The sequence below is a fragment of the Cucumis melo genome, chromosome 8 (genome assembly GCF_025177605.1).
Source record: "Cucumis melo cultivar AY chromosome 8, USDA_Cmelo_AY_1.0, whole genome shotgun sequence".
NCBI classification, from domain to species: Eukaryota; Viridiplantae; Streptophyta; class Magnoliopsida; order Cucurbitales; family Cucurbitaceae; genus Cucumis; species Cucumis melo.
The window spans coordinates 4,520,519-4,543,149 of NC_066864.1; the positions used below are offsets into that span (position 1 = coordinate 4,520,519).

Consider the following 22,631-nt stretch of genomic DNA (forward strand, 5'->3'; position numbering starts at 1 on the left):
CATTCTATATTTAACCAAGGTTAATTTTGTTTATTTATTTGACATAAAAAATCCCACAAGTGCTTATGGTTGGCGCATATACACAGCATTGTCCCTTGATGTATATATGTTTCCCACTCCCATTAGAGATAAAAAGTTCTTTTTCCTTTTGTTTTTGTTTTTTTTTTTTTTTTTAAAAAAACAATTTTATTTAATATTATTTTTATTTTTTTATTGTTGGGTATAATAATGAGTAGTGGGGTACATATGGTCAACCTATGTAAGTAGCGAGAGAGATAGAAGAAGGGGGCATCGATAATTTTTCATCCAATGCTAAAGATTCGTCTGTCTCCTCATTCTTTGCTTTGATTATTAATCCACACATCGCCCACCACCAACCCATTTCCCCCTCCTCTTCTTAAACCCCCTCCCTCATCTTCTCCATCCAACACCAAAACCTTTCATACCCCAAATTTCTTCATTCATTCATTTCCTCAGATGGGTTTTGATGATCTTTCTAATACAAGCCTTCTTCTTGGTTTGGGATTAACACTTCCCTCTAATCCTCCTCATCTAATTTCTCAAAAGCCCAAGAAGCCACTCGATTTGCTCTGTTTTCCCCCTCCTGAATCCGAGCCCTCCTTAACTTTGGGGCTTTCCACCGTCGATACCTACCCTTCTGAAACCCCTGATTTGTCTCGCCAACCCTCGCCTCACAGTGCGATTTCTTCCTTCTCCGGCAGCAGGGTCAAACGCGAAAGAGACGTTTCCGGTGAAGAGATTGAAGAGGAGAAAGCTTCTTCTCGTGTCAGCGATGAAGATGAAGATGGTTCTAATGCTAGAAAAAAACTTAGGCTAACTAAAGAACAATCTGCCCTTTTGGAGGAGAGCTTTAAACTTCACAGTACTCTTAACCCTGTATGTATTCTTTCCCTTTTTAAGTTTAATCCATGGTATATATTACTTTTTCTCTCTCGTTTTTTTTTACTTTCTTAATTGAAATTGTTCTGATTTAATTAACAGAAGCAAAAGCAAGCCTTAGCCAGAGAGTTAAATCTCCGGCCTCGACAAGTTGAAGTTTGGTTCCAGAATAGGAGAGCCAGGTAATTAATTAATTTAATCGATCTGTCTTCAGAAAATAAAAATTGGGGATTTGGGATTATAGATCAAATAAATTAAAACAGGGGATGTTGAATGAATCTGCAGGACAAAGCTTAAGCAAACAGAAGTAGATTGCGAGTTTCTAAAGAGATGCTGCGAAACGCTAACGGACGAAAACAGGAGGCTACAAAAAGAGCTACAAGAACTGAAAGCCTTGAAACTAGCACAGCCTCTGTTCATGCAAATGCCGGCGGCGACACTCACTATGTGCCCGTCTTGTGAGCGGATCGGCGGTGGCGCCGCCACGGTTAACGGCGACGGAAACTCTAAGGGCCCATTCTCGATGGCTACCAAGCCCCGGTTCTACAAAGCCTTCACCAAGCCTTCGGCTGCTTGCTAGTATTATGGTTGGATACGTATTAGAATTTGGCTAGCCCATTAAGCAAAAAAGAAAAACAACAACAACAACAACAAATTAGGTAATTAATTAATCAAGGAGGAAAATCCCCAGAAACCCAGGATTTTTTGGTTGGGGCCTCGGTTAGTTGTAGTTGGTTCTATTTTAAAAAGGAAAAAAAAAAACCAGGAAAACCCAAAAAAAAAAAAAAAAAGAGTAAGAGAGAAAGAATAGTCAAATTAAATTAGTTTAATTTGTAGAAAAAAAATATAGTAATTTACTAATCCAATTATTATGTCTCCTTATTTGATTTCATATGTTTGTATATAAAGTAAATTAATATTGTTATTGAAGAAAATATTTGTGATATGTATGATGAGTTCTACATGTTTTTCTTTTCCCTGTGTTTCTCTATTTTGACCAGTTTAAAGTGTTATGATGAAGGAAAACACTAAAAGCCAAAAAGAAAGGCTAAAATTCGTATTGATAGTTAATGGGTTAGGTTGTATTGGATTTGGATTAGGAAAGACTTCAATTTAAACCTGGATCATATATAATATATTTTATTTATTGTGAAATGGAAGAAGTCAATCATATTGCATTGCATTGTAGTTATTTTTTTTTTTTAAAAAAAAGAAAAATAGAAATAGAGAAAGGAAAAAGGAAAGTGTAGTTAGTCAAGAGGGGTGGCTAATGAGTAGATATGAAGATTTGATATGATGATTAAGAGAGAGAGAGAGAGGCGTGTAAAGTAAGTAATGAATAGAAAAATTGACATTGGAAAGCAAAAGATAATAATAGTGCATTATAAGACGAGATTAAAGGAGAGGACATTAATATTTTTAAGTCACGTGAGATGCTTTAGCTTTATGGAGACCAACCCTCTGATTTCCACGTGAACTCAATCCCATTCCCACATTATTTACATCTTTCTTTTAGTGTGACGTACCCAAAATTTTTATATTATAAAAACAATACTCAATTAAATCCTAACTCCCCTAACTTAAAACCAAAACATAAATAAATCTATATCACATCTATATGAAATTGATAATTAAAACATAACAGTACAACTAATGAATGTTATGTCAGCAAGGTACACATTCTTATTTAATGACTTAGTCGTAAGAATTTTATCGTTAAATTAGTGATGTATACGAGTGAAAATAAAATATGTTGAAATGACTTGTGTTGATTTGTAGAGACAATTTTTACTATTAAAGACCTTTAAAATAGGTACGATTGATGTTCTCAAGCCACTAAGGGACAAAGAAGATTGTCAGTGGCCATTAATTATTAGATTCTCGGGCCTTGACTTTAAATTATCTCTTGTATTGTTTCGTCTAAATAAATTAAGTATTAAAAGAAAAAAGGATTTGAGAAAATCTTAACGTTCATATGAACTAGTGTTTGTTTAAGCATACTCTTATGTATTAAATCATAATCTTGCTTAACCGTGAATTGTTTATATCTGTAATCTGGATTACATGTTGTATATGCAACAAATATATTGGATCGTTATGTGAGCATTTTGTTCAAAATAAATCGTAAAAAAGCCAAATAGTGTAATGTCCATCCATACATAAATCTCCATGGTTAGGTTAGGTTAGGATGTTATCATATCTACGTTGTAAATCACAGCTTGGAAAGAAAAGAAAGGGTAATTATTAAAATATAGATAAAAATACATTCATACTTTTGAAAGTGTTTTCTTTCTTCGTCGGTGGGTTTGTTCACTTTACTTTTGGGCTTTTTCTCCCCGGCCCACTAAGAAATAGGGCAACTTTCGAAGAAAAAGCTTAAAACCCAGTTTCATGGAAACTTCAAAATTGGGTCCCTCACAAATCCAAATTTGCTATCACTTTCAAACGTGGAACTGCCAAGTTTTTATGTGTTGTTCAAAGAGTGCATGTGAAGTGGGGCTTTTCAATTTTCAGTTAATTATAGATTTTCCCATCTCCCTCTCGGATATATGTATAATATAATTCATTTATTTATAAGTAACAACGGTCAATATCCTTCTTCTTCTTCAAATAAAATTTGGTTTTTAGTGTAGAATTTGAAGGCGTCACGTTGGAAAGTGCCTCGAAATTCCATTTCTCTGACTATGCATATCTTGAATTCAATGCCCATTATTTATATTCATGGCTGACGCTCACACCCTTTTCTTTTTTCTCTTTTGTTTATGATTGCAAGGACAATGGTCTCCTCTTCCCATTAACCCTTTTCTCATTTCCTACCAATTTTTCAAATTTCTTAGAACAATCCTACAACTTTCCAGTCAAGTTAATGTATGAATATGGGACGCTATTTTTCAATTATTAAAGGTTTAATTTTTAATTACTTGAGTCATGCTCAAACTATCCAACTACAGTAGTGTGTGTGTACGCCGATGATCTACATTACTTGCTAATTAAGCAACCAAGTGGAATCCTACAACTCCGTACAAAAATACACAAATTTAATGTCATTTGGATGTTAGTGGTCGAGCACAAGGTTTGATATTCAATATGTTTGAATTCAACCTTTAGAATTTTAGATCGTATATGGATAATTATTACCTTCAACCATTAAATTCAAAAAATTAATTATTTATGTGAAATTAACTATTTAAATGAATTTTTTTTATTAACAACAAGAAAAATTGTTAATTAATTTCAAAGTCACTATAAGTATTTACAATTTATAAATATTTTAGTTTATTTTATCTTAAAAATTAACTAATTAATATTATATAACTCAATAGCAGCAAATAAAATTGGAACTTGGGAATTAAATGAGAAATGGGCAAAGAAATTTTTACGTAATGATATGATGTAAATAAGTAGTATATGTTAATTTTCTTTTTTCTATTATGATGTTTAACAACAACAAATGTTTTGGTTTTTGAAAGGTGCTTATTTTAATGCTAACGTATCCCTTTTTTCTTTCCTTTATCCTAAACCATATTAAATTAAAGAGAGAGGATATATATAAAATAATTTTGGGCACAATATCTTTTGGTTGTGTGAATCCACGTACCACTTATTTTGTTTTTATTATATACGATTTGAAGTCATCGGAAGGTTTTGATATCTTTCAAGTAAATAAGTTTGAAGTGAATATGAAAGTTTTTTGTCTAACTGTTTTGTTACTAATTAAATAATTGCCTATATATCAATTCCAAACAAATATGAATTTACGTGAGTGGTACTCAATGCTCTTCTTGTATAATAATAGTCGGTAGATTCAAACTATAAACTTTGTAGACACTAACAAATATTACATTTTTATTACGATCTAGGCTCGTTTTGATATTTATGTAGTATTTAAAATATCCAGATTGTATGACTCGAATAAAGCCAACAACTTTACGTTGTAGTCTAGGTTGCATTTAATTTTATAATTTTTAATTTACCTTGTGAAAAACCCTTTTTTTCCTACATATACTTTTATTTTTCTTATGCTCTACTGATACATCAGTGTAATGCTTATTTAAAAGAAAAAAGAGAGAGAAAAAAAAAGTGCGGCATTGTGGGAGTGTAACTGTGAGATGGAGAATGGGCTTTGGAGTTGGGCCTTATATACCTTGGAAGCCCAATTTATATTGCACTCCAAAGCTTTGATGGACCTATTTAAGGGTGAATTTGCTACATACTTACACAGTCTGCTAAAAAGATTTCCTTTCAGGTTTTATGTAATTGTAATTTTAACGACCATTCAAAAGTAACTTTTTACATATTTTCAAAATTTAAATTAAATAAATTCATTAAAAGAATTTAAATAAAAACACTTTAAACAAATTATTTTGTTTTAATCAATCTATCCAAATCATACGTTTAAGATTGAAGTAGAAATAAGAACCGATACGAATCATCATAGATTGATGGAATGGTAAAAAAGAGAGACATAATCTCAATGATTAACTAAAAGGTTAGAGAGTCGCTTCGTATGTGGCGTAACTTGCATCTTTAGTTAAGTGTTGTATGATTTTTCTTATTATTCTTAGCAGCTTAGAGTTCGTATCAAGGGAACTCAGGCATGACTTCTTCTTGAGACATTTTTTCCTCGGTTGTATGTCCTTTTTCTATGTATTTGATTTGTTTGTTGTTTTTCTTGTTTTCACTTAATTTCCTTTCAGTTTTGTTTGTGGTTTAATTGACATGCATTGGTATATATATATATATTAATGAATAATAGGTAGATTCATTATTTGTAATATATATGAGAGGATGGATGTCGAGAAAGAAAGTTATTAGAAGAAATGAGTGAAGTTGCAAAGTTGTTTTTGTAGAATCACAAATTTCCCAGAGACATAAATTTTGGCACCAGCTACGGATGCAAAGCATTTATTACAACTTTTTCGTACTCTCTATAAGGAAAATTTGTAGTATATGAGAGTGCTATACTCATTTGTTTTAACTATAAATATGTCTTTATAATTATTTTAATACTATTCAACTATGTTGATATGCAAGGTATACAATAAATAAAAAAACGGACGAGTTTCAGTTTGTCGTTTAAGGTAGAGTTGAAACACTTTGGAGATTGTGAAACTTTTGAATGGAGAGGACTACTCTCTTGTTGATGTTGGAGGTCCTTATTGGAAACATTATTTTTTTTTTACGTAAATCCTATGACACTTTTGTCATGTTCCTTCCCACGAAGAAAACAAACTATCTTATTGTAATGCTTTTTAGCCTACGTTTTTTTTACTACATTCTAAATGGATGTAGTGAGTTGTATATATCGGGCTTCTACCGTGTTTATGTTTTATGTTTATTTTTATTTATCGATTTCCTAATGTTGTTCATGCTATTACGATTTTGACATTCTTTCAAATATTTTTTTGATATATAAATATGTTTTTTTATCCTACAATTTATTCATCGATTGTTGGATTTTGCTAAGAGAACGTAGAATTAGAATTAAACATTTTTGAACTGTTCATTTAAAACAACACAAAATTTTTTTTGCAAGTATAAGAATAATTTTTAAAATGAAAAAAAAAAAGTTAGAAAAAGTATTATGGATTGTAATTCGTCCCAAAACATAATAGGTGTGTGGACAAAAACAGACAAACAAAATAATGATCAAATTTTGGTGTCCTTCCCCTTCTAATAAATTCATAACTAATCCCATTCCCTATACCAAAGTACAACACCCATTCCCATTAATATCTAAATCCCAACCCCCTCCGCCGCAGAGTTTAAGATTCCGGCTATCCACTCACTCCGGCAGTGCCATTAGGAACGTCGACTCATCAACCTAACTAACTCTTTGTGGACATTCTTTTAATTCAATGTTCTTAAACTTTAGATCATAGACTTTTATTTATTATGTCTATTAAAAATATTGATAAACATTGATGGAGGTGTAGGAATATTTTTAAACCCAAAATACTTTTTAAAATTATAGAGAGTAATACTATAAAAGTTAGAGAAAGGTGAGTACAATGATGAAGAAAGAAAGATTTATGAGAGTTATATTTTATTTGATTTGTATTGATGATTTAGGTGGGGAAGGGGGCCCTTGTAATTAATAGTAAAGGGATATGGAAGGATACTGTGTATTGAAGTGTATAGACCACAATTTCACAATACTTCTAAGTACTGTCGGTTTCCTTTTTCTTTACAGACCCACTCTTTTGTCGAAAATTCTACAAATTATTTCCAACTTCAAACATTTTTTGTGACAGATCCAATTCCCCTTTAAACAGACAATTTGAATGGTCCAGTAGTACACTTAATTAATTAAACACAAAGATGCAATAAATAATCATCATAATAATAATAATATCCTCTCTTTGTTTTTTAAGTCGTTTTGTACAACAATACATTAATACAGGTTTCATCAAATTCATTTTCTTATTCACTTCATTCATTACAACTACGACCGTAATGAATGCTTTCTTAAGTTTTACTTTAATTGAGGGTGGTAGGATTTCAACCCTTATATTCACATCTTATTCAATTACATAATAATAAATTTATTGATTTTTTTTTTTTTTTTTATATCAATGGAAAAATTTATAATTTGAGTATGATATTTTGTTATCAATGCAACGAAGCTAGCTTCAAGCTCCATGGCAAGAAATGAATCCAAGTGATGAAGAAGATTGAGATTGGGGTAATTGAAGTGTGGAGAGGGAGGTAAGAGGATGTTAAAAGAAGAAGCCTAATGAAAGGAGATGCAATAATTATATTGTTGGAGGGTATGTCAGCAATTGTGAGAAATGACAGGCCAATTCATGGTTGCCAAAATCTTGTAGTCACTCTCTTGCTTGGGAAGAAGAAAGGATATGGATATGGCGTGATTAGGTGGAAGTGTTCAGAACGAAACTCACAAGAAAACTCAAATTCCCAAACTTAAAACCAAAACAATTAACAAATCTCTCTGTTTCTTGCTTTCTTTTTCTTTGTTTTTTTAAGAGAAGAAAGAGAAACGAAAACGATATATCCCACTCTCTCACTCTGCTGCCATTGCAAAATTTGGTCTGTTCTTTTTTTTTTTTTTTTTACCATTGGCCTCCTCCTTTTTTTCTCTTCTCTATCATCAATTATTTTTATTACAATTGCAAAATTTACAACCCCCTTTTCCCACCAATTTTATTTTTCTGTTGGGTTATGGTTTCTGGAGGCTCTTCTTTCGAGTTCTGAACTTTTTGGTACTCTCTCTTTCTTTCTTTTTCTTTGTCTTCCACGTTCCATCATCTCAAATATCTTTCCCACACTAACACAGATTCAGACCAAATTATATATATATTATATACACGTACGAGCAGTATAGAGTGCAAATTCAGAAGCTAATCTCATCCATTCTGATTTAACTCACACTTCATTCCTTCACCCATACACTTTTTTTTTTTTTTGCTTTCTATCTGATAACCTTTTTTTGCTTAGTTTTATTTTAAACCTCCTCTTCTCTAGGGAGAATTTCCTGTCTCTTTCACATTCTGGCTTCTCTTTCTCCCTCTCTCTCTCTTTGTGAGAAGAGAAGGAAAAAGAAAAAAATGGGGTGTGAGTGTATCAACAATGGCGTCATTGGCCGGCGCAGCAGAATAATCTTATGTCCGATTGTTTCTCTTCTCTTTTTTCTGATTTTGGTATCGACCCAGATGAGATTCATGGCTGAAGGTAAATGGGTATCTTTTGAATTTTCAGAAGGGAGTTCAGAACTATATTTTTATTCTTCAATTTCATTTTTTGTTTAACCGAGCAGTTTTTTTTCCTTGCAGGAAGATTTATTTCAAGGAACGGCAAGGTCAGTCCAGAAACCATCTCTTTTCTTACTTTCTCTAATGCTTTACTGTTTTTGTGTGGAAGCTAAATTGATTGAGAAGAATATTAATTTTGGGTTTTTTTTGGTGGATTGTTGGGATAGACAGTGAATAATAGTGAAGATAAAATGGTATTAAGAGGACAAATTGGGTCAAGACCACCAAAATGTGAGAGAAGATGTAGCTGGTGTGGTCATTGTGAAGCCATCCAAGTTCCAGCAAATCCACAAAAATCAGGAACTAAAAACTCCTCAACAATGAAGAACATAGCTTATGCTAGAGATGAAGCTTCCAATTACAAGCCTATGAGCTGGAAATGCAAATGTGGGAGCTTAATCTTCAATCCTTAAAAACACCCTTCCTCCACTAATCTCTTTCTCTGTAAATTAGTGATTATCATTATATATATGATTGTTAATTTCTTCAACTTAACATCTCCGATTTCTCTCTCACTCTCTCGTTTTAGTTAGATAAGGAAGAGTATTATGATTGAGTTGAACTTGGTTTCTTACTTCAATTTCCTTCCATATTGCTGTTGGTCTCAAATCGGTTAATTGAATTGGAGATATAGATAAAGAAAGAGATAGAAAAGGAAGTGGGTGGTGATGAGAATGGAGGAGGAATGGTTTAGTGCACGGCACTGTTTTTGGTGTCCCCAAGAAACAAAAAGTATAAAAGAGGGGAAAAATACCTTATAGAGTATATCATTCCACTAGATTATCTAATCATAATCATCATTCTCATCTTTTCTTTAAATTGATATATAGATATATATACATATTAACAAGTTCCCCTGGGAAGAGAGAATTGAGCGAGAAACACTGAGACTTCACCTAGATGCCTAATCTCCTAAGTCTACACTATGCACCAAACACTGCACATCTTTTCCAACCAACTTTCTCTTCATCTCATTTCCTAGGTGGATTCTCTATCACCTTTCTACCTTTCTGTTCTTTATTTTAACTTAAACCTGCACTTTTGTCTTTAATATGCTTCTTCCTTTTTCAATTTTTTCTTTTAAAAACTTCAATTTGATGGTTTATATATATGGTAAACTTTATTGATTTCTGCCTTTAATGTGTAAGGTATTTTAGTTGGGCTTACTCAATTTTCTTCATGTGGGTGTAGATTTCTTTCATTGGAACACAGCCTACAATCTGTATCAATATAAAGCCAATATATCCTATCCTAGAGCCATCAATCTTTCTATTCTCTTTTTATTTTTATGTAGACAAGACATGACAAGTAGAAGTACTCTCACATCTTTGTGAAAAGCCTCAGTATAATATGTTCTGAACCCAAAATCACTTAGCAATGCCAACAAATTGGACTTTTACTCGAATGACGATACAACAACAAACTACGGAAACCAAGATCAACGGTCATGCATGGCTTCAAAATTAATACTAAATTTAACTTCCAACATTACGACTATTCATTTTTCAATTCTTTTAAATCTTTTTTTATCTTATGAAAATCCTTCCATTCAAATATAACATCGATTTCATTTATGTTCCCCACTTAAAATCGAGGCATTACAAAAACTTTTTACAGTTTCAAAAGATGCCTATTTGTAAAAAAAACATGCCTTTTTTATGTTTTACTTTATGAGAGCTTTTTAATCCTTTTCTTGATCTTGAAAACAGTACATTCTATGTATATTTATAGCTGTTATAGAATGATTAGAAAATATATTAGGTTGGATCTTGTATCAATATACTCTCGACAAAGAAAAACAAACCATAAATTTCTATTCATAGCACCATTCTTTCAAATTTAAAATTTGAAAATAGAAGAAGTACTGGCCAACTTCTACAATGGGGGAAAAAGGGAACTTATTAAATTGTATCCTTGAACCTGCACTATTAGAAAAAGTACAGAATAAACCTCTTTGTAGACTTGATTTGCTATAAGAAAGGCCATACTGTCCAACTTTATTTCATTTCTTTAGATGGAACCCATCTTATTTCCTTTTCCTTGACAATTCTTTCGGCGTGGGTTGAAGACAATTTGATAAAATATAATTTACCAAAATGTATCGTGTTTAAAGCCAATTAATTAAGGGGTATAATAAGATCAATCTTGCTATGCTTTTGAAAATGGCAATCTCATTTTTGCTTATAAGGTTTGAGATACGGAACTTGGACCTCATGTCCATCACGTTCAAGTATTCTTCGGGATCTGAAATCATATACTTGTGTGTTAGTGTTGCTCCTTTAAAACTTAACTACTAAAGATTACATGTTTTGAAATGGTTCTAAAATAGTTAAGAATATTGTTGTTATTTTTTCAAATATCAATATTAATAGTATGAGAAAATAAATTTAAAGGTGTAAAATTAAACATTATATGGTTAATAAAGTATTCTAAAGTAATTCTAAATACGAAAATAATTTTAGTAATTTCAAAATCATTTTAGATTAAAAGTTAATATTTTCTTGTTTAAGAGCTTTAAAATATTTATTATTATTATTATTATTATTATTATTATTATTATTTTGATAAATTCCACTTCTGGTCTCTTTTATAGTGATATTTGAAAATCAGTCTTTCATATGGCATTAATAAAATTTTGAAAACCAATATGTGCATAAATTTAAATAGTCATATTTAAATAGTTTAATAGTTTAAATAGTATAGGGGTGAAGTTAATTTATATAACATCATAATCTTTCAATGATCTTGCACATACTATTAAATTTCATTTAATTTTCGTTTAAGCATCTCTTCCAATTATATATTTTAATATCATAACATTAAATATATGTACGAGCATAAACATTTAACTTTTTCGCAAGAAAACTCAAAACGAATTTATGATGAAGAAAGAAGCAAAACCATATTTAAAGTTTAAATACTAAAGTAGACATTTCAAAAGATGCAGCGGACATGAAAACCAAACAAATTTACAAGTTTAAAAACAAACATGAGATTTAAACTCGTTAATTTCGAAAAAGAGTTAAGATGTAAGTGTAAACTATTAAGCCCGAAATAAGTAGAAACACTTAAATAAAGAGCAAAACATGTAGTTGTGCTTACCGAGAATTGTGTGCAAATGTTGATCTCAAAGCTTAAATCACAAGATGTATTTGGAATAAAACAAACATGATTGACATAAATCCACTTCATTCTCTAATAAGTAGAACTCAAACTCATGCACTAATCTCTCATTCTCTCTCTCACACACAAAAAAGAGAATGTCGGTGCCAAAATCGATAAAAAAGATTAAAAAAGATTTTACAAAACTGAAAAGCTGAGAACCAGGCTCATGAACAGTGAAAGGGAAGAAAGGATTCTGATTCCCCATGGCTTCTTTCTCAAGCTTTTTTGAGCTTTTTCATCGGTACTAAAAGCGTTGAAAACAACCTAACCCCATTTTTGTACCCCACTTTCCCAGCTGGGCCATACTCACAATCCTTCTCCCCCACGGCCACAACTGATATTTGCCATCATTCTTCTTATCTCATTAATAAATGAGAATCACTTTCCCAATCAGATACCTTATATTGTCATCTTCCTTTAGCGCCTTCCACATGTTTTACAAAAAAGAAAAGCTTTTCATTCAGATTGCCTAAAAACTTCCCCCACTGTACTGCACATGCTGCTTCTTCTGCTGAACCTCCTTCTCCTTTTGAGCACTTGATTTCTTCTCTGTAGACAAAGGACATTTAATGGATATATTGCAACACAAATACCTGCATGTTTCAATAAGAATGCAGCAGCCTCAATTAAAGCTCAAGGAAAGGGAAGTCATAATTCAACCAAACACACCCAACCACCATTTGAAACCCCCATTGGTTTCTTGATTCTGTCTGGTGCAAGAAGATTTTCACAGCTTGACTACGGGTCTCCTTGGTGGGCTCATGAATGCTAACAAAGACTAGAATTCATATATAAATGAAAATCTGCATTTTTTTAAATAAGGAAATAAGATAGTATTAAGGATCCATATTGTATACAGTTCAAGTCAGTGTTAAATGTACAGAGAGCACTCTGCACTTCTTTTAAAACAGAGCAACAAGCAGCCAAACAATATCCGCCACATACCACCAACACAAAATTGGGGGAAAAAAAAGAAGAAAGTGCTTAAATAATTACCCACTTTAACTCAGATCCCCCCCTCTATCTATATCTCCTCCTTTGCCCCTAAAAAGCAAATAACTAGAAGGATAATGAATGAGAAGATAATACAAGCATACTCATGCATTTCCTTCTTGTAACTTTGAATATTATATCTCTACCAAATCAATAAATGTTAGTAAAAAAATCTCCCGATTACTATTTCTACATTTTGGTTTCTTAATCCAACTATACATTTTGGTCTTTTGATCCAACTATACATTTTGGCCTTAATTGTATAACCTACTTGATAAGCAGATGAAGAATAAGAAGCATCCGAAACTTAGGTGTGGTTATATGCGTTCTTAGAAAAGGAAAAAAAAAAAAAAGGAGAAAAATATCTCAAGGGCCAATTAGATTGACAGGAAGATGTTAGTAGGAATGGCATTTGAATTCTTACATTTCATCCAAACATTCCTAGAGATACAAGGAAAGAAGTGTTCGTTCCCCATCCATTCTGATTACTAACAAACAGGAAGGACTTACAACAATCCTTCTGGCTTTACTATCAAGCATCAGCCAAACCATAGCCATTATCTTTCATTAAACCTAAAATCAATCTTCCTCCTCTGACAGTCTCCACGTGCAACTAAAATCTACCACAAAGCTCTCTCGGAGCTCGCCTCATCCAAAGCCCTCTTTTTGCTACAATAGACATGTACAAACAAAGACAAGGACAAGCTTTCTTATTTTCCTAATATATTTCGGACTTAACATGTGAACTCCTTGATACCTGGTCTTCTGCAGGAGATAGTTGCCCAAGATGGTCAAAGAATAAGTTGTACACTGCTATGAATAAAGAGGTTTTGTTGACATCCTCACTTTTAAACATAAAAAGAACGCAGATACCAAGACAACTATATTAATATTAGCAAACTGTTAACGGAAAATTAAAACATTAACTTATTTATAGTCCTCAATTGTGTATAATGCTACTAAACAGTGAAAGTTCAATACAGAATAGAGAAGACCAAACAGTACCTCCAGGGCTCCTACACGGTCTCAACTGAACAAGTAGGTTGGACTTGATAGATATGGCCATTCAATCTTGCTCTTATCCCTCTGTAAATCTGAACTTTATACCTACCACACCCATGTTCATATTCGTTACATATACTGCCCAGCTGCACACCAGAATCTTTCATTGTTTTAAACCCATTTATTTGGCCTAATTGCTTTTTCTTATTTAAACGATGGGAGGCATTATTTAGAGTGGCTATCCCCTTGCACATAGAGAGCCTTCACTGTTTCAAATTGCACAAAGGGCAAAAAAAAACCTTTCCCAGGCAAGAAAGTCAGATAGCCAACAGGGAAAGGTTGCACTGAAGTCAAATTCAAGCACCAACAAAGTTCTGGACAGCAGAAGTCATGGACTTGGAATGTTAATTCTAGAACACGTAATTGTAGAGTGTCATAGGTATATATCCTTACAAGTGTTGGATTCAAGTTAACCAACAATCCTGCGATGAAAAATAAATAATTTATATTTAAAAAATTATATAAATTATCTACAAATTAATAACTTTCCTTAGAAACTCCCGTACCCAAAAAATTGCACTGAATTTTGATCTGGAGAAGATGTGAATTTCTTATAGGAAGATTTAGAATGTTAGTTTTATAACACAAACAGAGGAGCATATATGTGATCCCACCGAGTAAGATTCAAGCCAACCAAGAATACTGCAATCAGAAACATAGTTTATGGAATAAATATCTTCAGAAAACTCATTAAATCTATCAATCTGTCACCTAAAAAATGTGCAACACTTCAACATCCACGGAGTTAGAAGCTGAAGCTCACTGCCACCCGTTCAAGAAAACTCACGTATACATACCAGGAAAGGGCCTTTAAACCTTTAGTATGCGTTCGCCAACAGAAACCTCAACATGAAAGAGAGATGGAAGAACGAGTTCCCACGTAATATGAACAGCAGGTACACATTCTATGATTTTTTTTTCTAAATGGAAACAAACCTCTTCATTACTACGATTGTCTTTAATCTTCTGATTATGAAATTTCTGTAATCTTAGTCAGCTGTTATGAAATTCTGTAATCTAAGTCAGCTGGGAGTGGCACGAGATGATGTCTTATCGTCATTAATAAGAAGTTGCGTGCCTTACTTACAAAACATATGAATGAGATTTTAGCTGGTATATGACAGTAAAAAAGGAAGAGAAAGCACAAATTTTCCCAAGGGAGAAAAAACATAAATCTGATGTCCCCAAAGGGACGAGAAAAAACACAAACGGTAATGGTATTTAGCTAACCTATCTTTTGCTGAATCAGGTGGCCCAAATGTGAAGAGGCAAAAACCAAGAACTAAAATCGTGAACTTTCTTAAGGAAGTGTCAAAGAGGACGGTTGTCGTTATGGTGAAACTACCGTATGCAATGAAGCAGCAGAGGACTTGACCTACAAACAAGTCTAGATAATGGATACATGGAATCCAAACTATTGGCAGAAGATCTCAAACGCTTAATAATTCGAGGAGATGAAAACTAACTCAATTAATTCTAAAGATCATATGGAAGTGATTGAATAACCTTATTTTTATGCCAACTATTAATTTCAGGCAGATCGACCAACAACGTACTACAGCTTATTGCAGCATGGTGTCTATGCCAAACATATTTTTCCAACCAGAATCCACTTATATACACTACTGTAGCATCTTTGGCGGGAAAAAACCGAATTATTCAACTGTATCTACCCAATATTCAAGCAAAAAAGGCACAGTTCTAAGACATATGAGAAGCTAATAAAAGCAATGTCCTCAGCTACTAAAGCAATTAAGCTAGAAAAACTGAAACCATTGACGAATGCATATGTTAGATTCAGAGTTTATAATAATCACAATCCTGCTGCGGGGGAAGAGGGGGGAGGGGGAATCTATCGCATATTAAGCACAAAGGGCAAATACTGACATAGTTGCTTATTATTTTAAACTTTCAGGACCATACAGGGGGCTTCTTGAGGGCAACTGATCACTAGACGGGCGAGGATGAGTAAAACCTGGAGATGAATTGGAAACTATCCATATGGTTCAACGTAATATAGTTAGATGGCCCGTCATTACTGCCAAACAACCCACATATCCCATACAAATCCAAGCACATAAGTGGCATATGGACATCTTATATCAGAGAACAAAAGCAATCAGTGTTGGGCCCATTGGATCTCCTTGATGTTTATCCCCTCCTTTACCATCTCATAAAGGGGACTCATTTCCCTCAACTTTTCCACCTGATGGACTGTCAACTCAACTGCTCGATCGATCTCAGCCTCCGTGGTGAATCTCCCAATGCCAAACCTGATTGAAGTGTGAGCCATGTCCTCATCCACTCCCAACGCCCTCAACACATATGAAGGCTCCAAACTGGCGCTGGTGCATGCACTTCCGCTCGAAACAGCCACATCCTTCAATCCCATAAGCAAGCTTTCACCTTCAACATACGCAAATGACAAATTCAGATTACCAGGATACCGCTTCTCCATGCTACCATTCACCACAACTCCCTCAAGCTTCGCATTTATACCATTTAAGAGCCGTTCCTGCAGTGCAGTAATTCGCTTATCATCATATTCCATTTCCTTCATCGCAAGCTCACAGGCTGCGCCCATTCCCACGACCAATGGGGTTGGCACAGTCCCACTCCTTATACCCCTCTCTTGTCCTCCTCCATTCATTTGGGGCTCAACTCGAATCCTCGGCCTCCTCCGCATATACAAAGCCCCAATACCCTTCGGTCCATAAATCTTATGTCCACTCAAGGACATCAAGCTCACATTCCACTTCTCCACATCAATCGGAATCTTCCCAAGAGCCTGAGCCGCATCAGTATGGAAAGGAACATTGAATTCTTTGCAAATTTTCCCAATTTCTTCTACAGGCTGAATGACACCAATTTCGTTATTAACCGCCATGACCGAAACAAGGCCAGTGTCGGGTCTAATCGCAGAACGGAGCTTTTCTAAATCAACAATTCCATCGGACCCAACCGGTAAATAGGTAATCTCAAAACCTTCCTGCTGCAAATGTCTGCAAGAATCAAGAACGCACTTGTGCTCGGTCTGAGTGGTAATCAAGTGCCTTTTCTTCTCTCTATAGAAATGCATAACCCCCTTGATTGATATGTTATTGGACTCAGTAGCTCCAGAGGTAAAAACAATCTCCTTAGGCGAGGCACCGATAAGAGCAGCAACTTGGGAACGAGCCGTCTCAACGGCATGGTCCGATTCCCAACCATAAAGATGCGTACGAGAGTGTGGATTACCATAGCGCGAAATATAATAAGGAAGCATGGCGTCTAACACCCGAGGATCAACAGGGGATGTAGCTTGCATATCAAGATAAAGCGGTCGTCCAGATATTTTAACACCTTTCATAGAAATCCCAGTTTCATCCTCATGGGGTTCCGACGGAGAAGCGGCGACAGCAGCAGCGGTGGAGATAGGCCGGAAGCGCGAGATGGGGGGAGAGGAATTTGTGAGGGTTCGGCGTAAACAGGAAGCAAGAATCTTGGAAGCCATTGGTGGCGTGAGTGATTGTGGGAGTTTGATGGGTTAAATACCTTAAGGAAAAAGTTAGAGATTCGTCATTGGGAGCTCTTCACTCTGAAATTTAGGGCACAACAAAATGGAGAGTGGAGATGAGGCCAAGCGGGTCAGCCAAGTGTTGGGTCACCGACACCGACTGACGGAACCAAACCTTTGTGCCACCTGTTGTAGACACGTGGCCATTTAGTAACCGGATGATTAAACTTATTTGCTTATAAATATTTAAGTCGTTATCTGATTTGTAAATATGTATCCTAAAATGAGTCCAACAAATATAATGACACCAATCTAAACAAATTTATGACTTCAAATATAATCTAAACCTATTATATATCTACTCTACATTTGCAGATGTGTTATACAAATTCTAGTGAAATTAAAAAAAAATAAAAATAAAGAAATATATTCATTTTTTATTCTTCTAAAAATTAGAGTTTAATTTTTATGATTGTAAATATAGTATAATGGTTACATTTCTTTATTTTGTTCTCATTTTGATATATTTAAAAAAAATTTAGAGTAGTTTATTTATTTATTTATTTATAAGAATTTTTCTATGTTAAAAAATAATAGTTTTATTTTTAATTGGAACTATTTATAAAGTTTTTCGTAACACATAAAACGGGAAGTAGAATTTAATTTTGCTAAATTGAAAGATGGGATAAAATTTAACGTAGAAAAGAGAATTACTTTTTCAAGAATAAGATTGGAAAAAAAAAAAAAAAAAAGAGAGAGATCGTGGAGGAAAGTGTTTAAATTTGATGGGTTTAAAGTCTGTGATTGAGCTGATTATGCGCTGGCTTATAAATACTGAAACACCACCGACGAAGAAATTCATCAGATCCAAAAAAATTTCACTTCTTTTCTTCTCTACGGAAAATCTGCATGAACTCTGGTTGGACTTCCCTATAATTCCCATTCTTTTCTCTCCTTTTTCCTTGCATTAATCAACACCATTTGACGACCACACCCACCTTTCTGATCAGGTTCTTCTTCTTCTTCTTCTTCTTCTTCTTTGTTCTTTTTCTCTCTGCTTCCGTCTTCAGTGTTTTTCCAACTTCATTTGTACAATCATATGATCTTGCTTTCTCTTTTGGATTGACCATTTATAGATCTCTCTTATTTTCCCAGTCCAATCTACATTTCTGTTATTTCATTTGTTCTCTGTGTTATTTCTTGTGTCAAAATAGTAGGTTGCTGCAGGTTTAGGAAATGAGAAATTGAACTCGTTATGGAATGTGGATTGTGATTGATCTAAGTTCTGCTATGTTTTATGTTTATATATTACAACTATGTGTAATGAATATGAATTTATTTTGATCTCTATGTTAGACTATGAATCTGGAACTCATTCCAGAAATTGTTGGCATTTTGGTTTTTTGTTTATTGTTTATTACTAGGGTGGATGTTTATTGATTTGATGGTGATCGTTGAATTTTCTTGATTGGCAGGGATTTTGAGGAAGGACTTTAAGGCTTAGAATTCATAATGTTCAGATCATCCCCTCGAAGGAGTCAGAGATCCAAAGGCTTTAAGGTAAAGCATGCTCTACAAATCTTTATTTTGCTTGGGGTTTGCGTCTGGCTCGTTTACCAAGTTCAGCATTCTCGTGGTAAGAAAGCTACTTTCAATGAGAGCACAAAACTTGATGAGGTTGTGAAATTAGGGAGGAAAGACCTCCATCCGAGAGTTGATGAAAACATCATAAGAGATGAGAGCCACAGAGAGGATGAAGAAGAAACCAGGAGTGAACTGGAAAAGGGTATGTCTGGGAGTGATAATGAAGAAAAGGTGGGTGGGAACGATGAATTTCACAATCAAGAAGAAGTTCAGGAGGAGACTGAGAATAAAGATTTTGTGGTGGATATAGAGAAAGAGAGAGAGGAGAACAGTGAGGTTAGGAAAGAAACAGAAATTGAAGAGAACAAAGAAATCGAAAGCGAAAACAAAGGAAATGAAGAGATTAAAGAGAATGATAAGGAAAATGGGGAGATTCAAAAGAGTCAGAGTGATGAGAATGGAGAGGAGGGTAGAGGGGGAGGGATTGAAGAGAATGTAAATGAAGAAAGCAAAGGACAAGGCAATCAAGAAGTGAATGGAAACGAAGAAAGCAAAGGACAGGAAAATGAAGATGTGAATGGAAACGAAGAAAGCAAAGTGCTGGAAAATCAAGGCGTAAATGGAAACGAAGAAAGCAAAGAGCAGGAAAATCAAGGCGTAAATGGAAATGAAGAAAGCAAAGAGCAGGAAAATCAGGATGTCAATGCAAACGAAGAAAGCAAAGATCAAGGCGTAACTGGAAACGAAGAAAGCAAAGAGCAGGAAAATCAAGATGTCAATGCAAACGAAGAAAGCAAAGGACAGGAAAACCCAGAGGTGAATGGAAACGAAGAAAGCAAAGTGCAAGAAAATCAAGACGTAAATGGAAACGAAGAAAGCAAAGGGCAGGAAAATCAAGATGTAAACGGAAACGAAGAAAGCAAAGGGCAGGAAAATCAAGATGTAAACGGAAACGAACAAAGCAAAGTACAGGAAAATCAAGATGTAAATGGAACTGAAGAAAGAAAAGTACAAGAAAATCAAGACATTAATGGAAACGAAGAAAACAAAGTACAGGGAAATCAAGACGTAAATGGAAATGACGAAAGCAAAGGGCAGGGAAATCAAGACGTGAATGGAAGTGAAGAAAGCAGAGGACTGGAAAATCAAGAGGTGAATGGAAACGAAGAAACTAAAGGACTGGAGAATTCAGAGGTGAATGGAAATGAAGAAAGCAGAGGACAGGAGAATCAAGAAGTGAATGGAAATGAAGAAAGCAAGGGACAGGAGAATCAAGAAGGGAATGGAAATGAAGAAAGCAAAGGACAGGAGAATCAAGAAGAAAATGAAGGTAAAGATAAGGTAAATGAGATGCCGACCGAAGACAGAAAGGAAAATGATAACGAGGAGAGAAGCCTGAGTAAAGAGAGTGGAACGGAGGAGAAGAATGAAGAAAACAAAGAAAATGAAAATCAAGAGGAGAGGGGAATTGAAGAGACAGATAAAAAAGATAGCAACAATGCAGGAGAAAGAGAGAAGGAGAGTGGTGACAATGAGAAGGAAGAGACCAAGGAGAAGTACAGAGAAGATGTTAATGTAGAAACCAAAGAGGGTATCAGTGAGACTAAGGAAGGTTCCAAGGATACCATGGAAAACAACGGTAACGAGAACAAGGAGGAGAACAAAGAAAACGAGACAGTTAAGAAGGAAGAACAGAAGGAAGTTAGTATTAAGAGTGTAATTCCAGCTGAAGAACAGGTTCAAGATGGGAATGACAGGAGTAATAACGATGCAAGAGAAGCACAATACAAAGGGGATAATGCTTCCAGTGCTGTACACGAAGATCAAAACACAGCCACTGGAAATGGGCAGGATGGTTTTGCAAAACTAAATGAGGTAGAGTCGGTTGAAAATAAAGAAAACTATGAGTCTCAGCATAAGGATGTACAGACAAGTCGCGAAGCTGTTGATTCTGATAAATATGAGTCAGTCCAAAATGGAAGCGAAGCAGAAAAAAGTGGGAACAACCAATCTGAGGTACCGGCAGAAGTGACTAATAACAATGAAGAGCAACCAGCGTCCAAGGAGAATGACCAGCACCAGGATGATTCAGCTACTTCTAACGAGAAAACTTCTGAAACAGTTGAAGAAAACAGCAATCTTGATCTAGCTAACCCCACTCTCAGCAGTGAACAAAAAAATTCAAGTCCATCACATTCAACTTCCACTGACAATATAGAAACTTCAAATGAAGCATCCCAAGAGTTGAATACTTCTGAGCCCGATCAATCAGATAGACAAGTGAGCCACAATGAAAATGAAAATGCTGTTCATAGCAACTCAAATGATGATTCTTCAGGTCAAAAGAATGACCATGATAATCCTTCAGATGTGTCAAACTCCCAAGAGAATGATGCATCCTCAAGCACTACTGAAGGTGCTGGTGCTGGACGGCATGACAATGAGAACGTTGATCAAAGCAATGGTAATTATAACGATCACCCGAAAGAAAATTTTGATTCCCACAATGAGGGTGTCATATTTTCTGATACAAACAGCAGTGAGGATCAGGGTAATACTGGTGATTCTTCAGGGTCTTCTTTACCTCAGGAGGAGAAGGATACTCGCACAGATTTGGATACCTTACCCGAAAGCAGAACAGAAGGGAATAACAAGGATGAAACAGCCACAGAGTGACATCTTATATCCTCTTCATAAGGAATTTTCGTCATTCTATTTGTTTTCTGTTTTCTTAAGGATCTTTATTGTTTCTGATTCTATGCAGCAACACGTCCTTTAAGCAAAAAAAAAAAAAAAAAAAAAAAATTAAGAAAAAGAAAAAATATATATATACTTGCATATATATCGTTTTTGTTTTTGCTGCTGGAAGAATTTGGAAAGCTAGGATGATTTTTGAGCATTTGATGCTTCAGATTAGTTCATTGAGTGGTCTTTTGAGATTCAAATTTTAGTAGATACATTTGTAATCTTCTTTTTCTTTCCCAATGTTTGTTGGATGATATCATGATGGTGCTTGGTGGAACACCTTTTGGTGTCAGTTTTCTTCTATGATAGGCATCTCTATATTTAAAAGAAGAATTTATCTCAGTTTCTTACATCTCCTATCAACTGAAAAAAAACTCCACATTGAAAACCCAACTGGAGCTCAAAAATCTAAAGATGAAATAATAAAAAACGACGTTTAAACCCAACTCAAACTGAAGCTAAGTTCCAACTTAATGGGTTAGGGAAATGGACATATTGCCGTCGAGAGATAGAGATAGACCTATTGTTAAACATTATATTCAATCATAAGATTCGAAGTCTCTGTTAGCCATTTATATTACTTATTTATTATTCAAACTTTAATCAGATTGTGCTAACACTTAAAGCAGGCAACACATATCATATCATTATTCTGAAATTGGGAGCTAGGTATATTTTATTGGTAAGACTTCTTAACATAAAAGCTTGAGCTAAGAGAGTATAGTGAATTTAATAACTTAATGGTGCATCAGTAACTGACAATACAAACATATAGGCTAATATTTCAATATGTTGAGATGAGCCACATGGTAACCTACAACACTAATAGGAACTCACTACCATCATGTAGAATTTGACATAGGAACTAAATGCCTTGTCATGAAGCATCCATCAACTTTCCAAGGCATCATCTT

The 22,631-nt window shown here is 34.4% G+C and overlaps 4 protein-coding genes across 4 annotated transcripts; 3 read left to right on the forward strand and 1 right to left on the reverse strand.

Annotated features, from left to right (window-relative positions):
- Nucleotides 1-262: 262 nt before the first annotated feature.
- On the forward strand, nt 263-1,846 carry LOC103484884 (homeobox-leucine zipper protein HAT22-like). The gene is made up of 3 exons (XM_008442220.3): nt 263-897; nt 1,003-1,082; nt 1,186-1,846. Exons 1-3 carry the CDS (start codon nt 478-480, stop codon nt 1,478-1,480), a joined length of 795 nt encoding a protein of 264 aa, XP_008440442.2. The 5' UTR covers nt 263-477; the 3' UTR covers nt 1,481-1,846.
- Nucleotides 1,847-7,355: 5,509 nt separating this feature from the next.
- Nucleotides 7,356-9,162, forward strand: LOC103484886 (EPIDERMAL PATTERNING FACTOR-like protein 2). Its single transcript, XM_008442222.3, has 3 exons — nt 7,356-8,592; nt 8,694-8,719; nt 8,840-9,162. Exons 1-3 carry the CDS (start codon nt 8,469-8,471, stop codon nt 9,083-9,085), a joined length of 396 nt encoding a protein of 131 aa, XP_008440444.1. The 5' UTR covers nt 7,356-8,468; the 3' UTR covers nt 9,086-9,162.
- A 6,505-nt stretch (nt 9,163-15,667) lies between these two features.
- On the reverse strand, nt 15,668-17,495 carry LOC103484889 (cysteine desulfurase, mitochondrial). Its single transcript, XM_008442236.3, has one exon. It carries the CDS (start codon nt 17,383-17,385, stop codon nt 16,012-16,014), a length of 1,374 nt encoding a protein of 457 aa, XP_008440458.1. The 5' UTR covers nt 17,386-17,495; the 3' UTR covers nt 15,668-16,011.
- Nucleotides 17,496-18,186: 691 nt separating this feature from the next.
- On the forward strand, nt 18,187-22,016 carry LOC103484888 (uncharacterized). The gene is made up of 2 exons (XM_008442233.3): nt 18,187-18,398; nt 18,864-22,016. Exon 2 carries the CDS (start codon nt 18,901-18,903, stop codon nt 21,646-21,648), a length of 2,748 nt encoding a protein of 915 aa, XP_008440455.2. The 5' UTR covers nt 18,187-18,398; nt 18,864-18,900; the 3' UTR covers nt 21,649-22,016.
- Nucleotides 22,017-22,631: the final 615 nt, after the last annotated feature.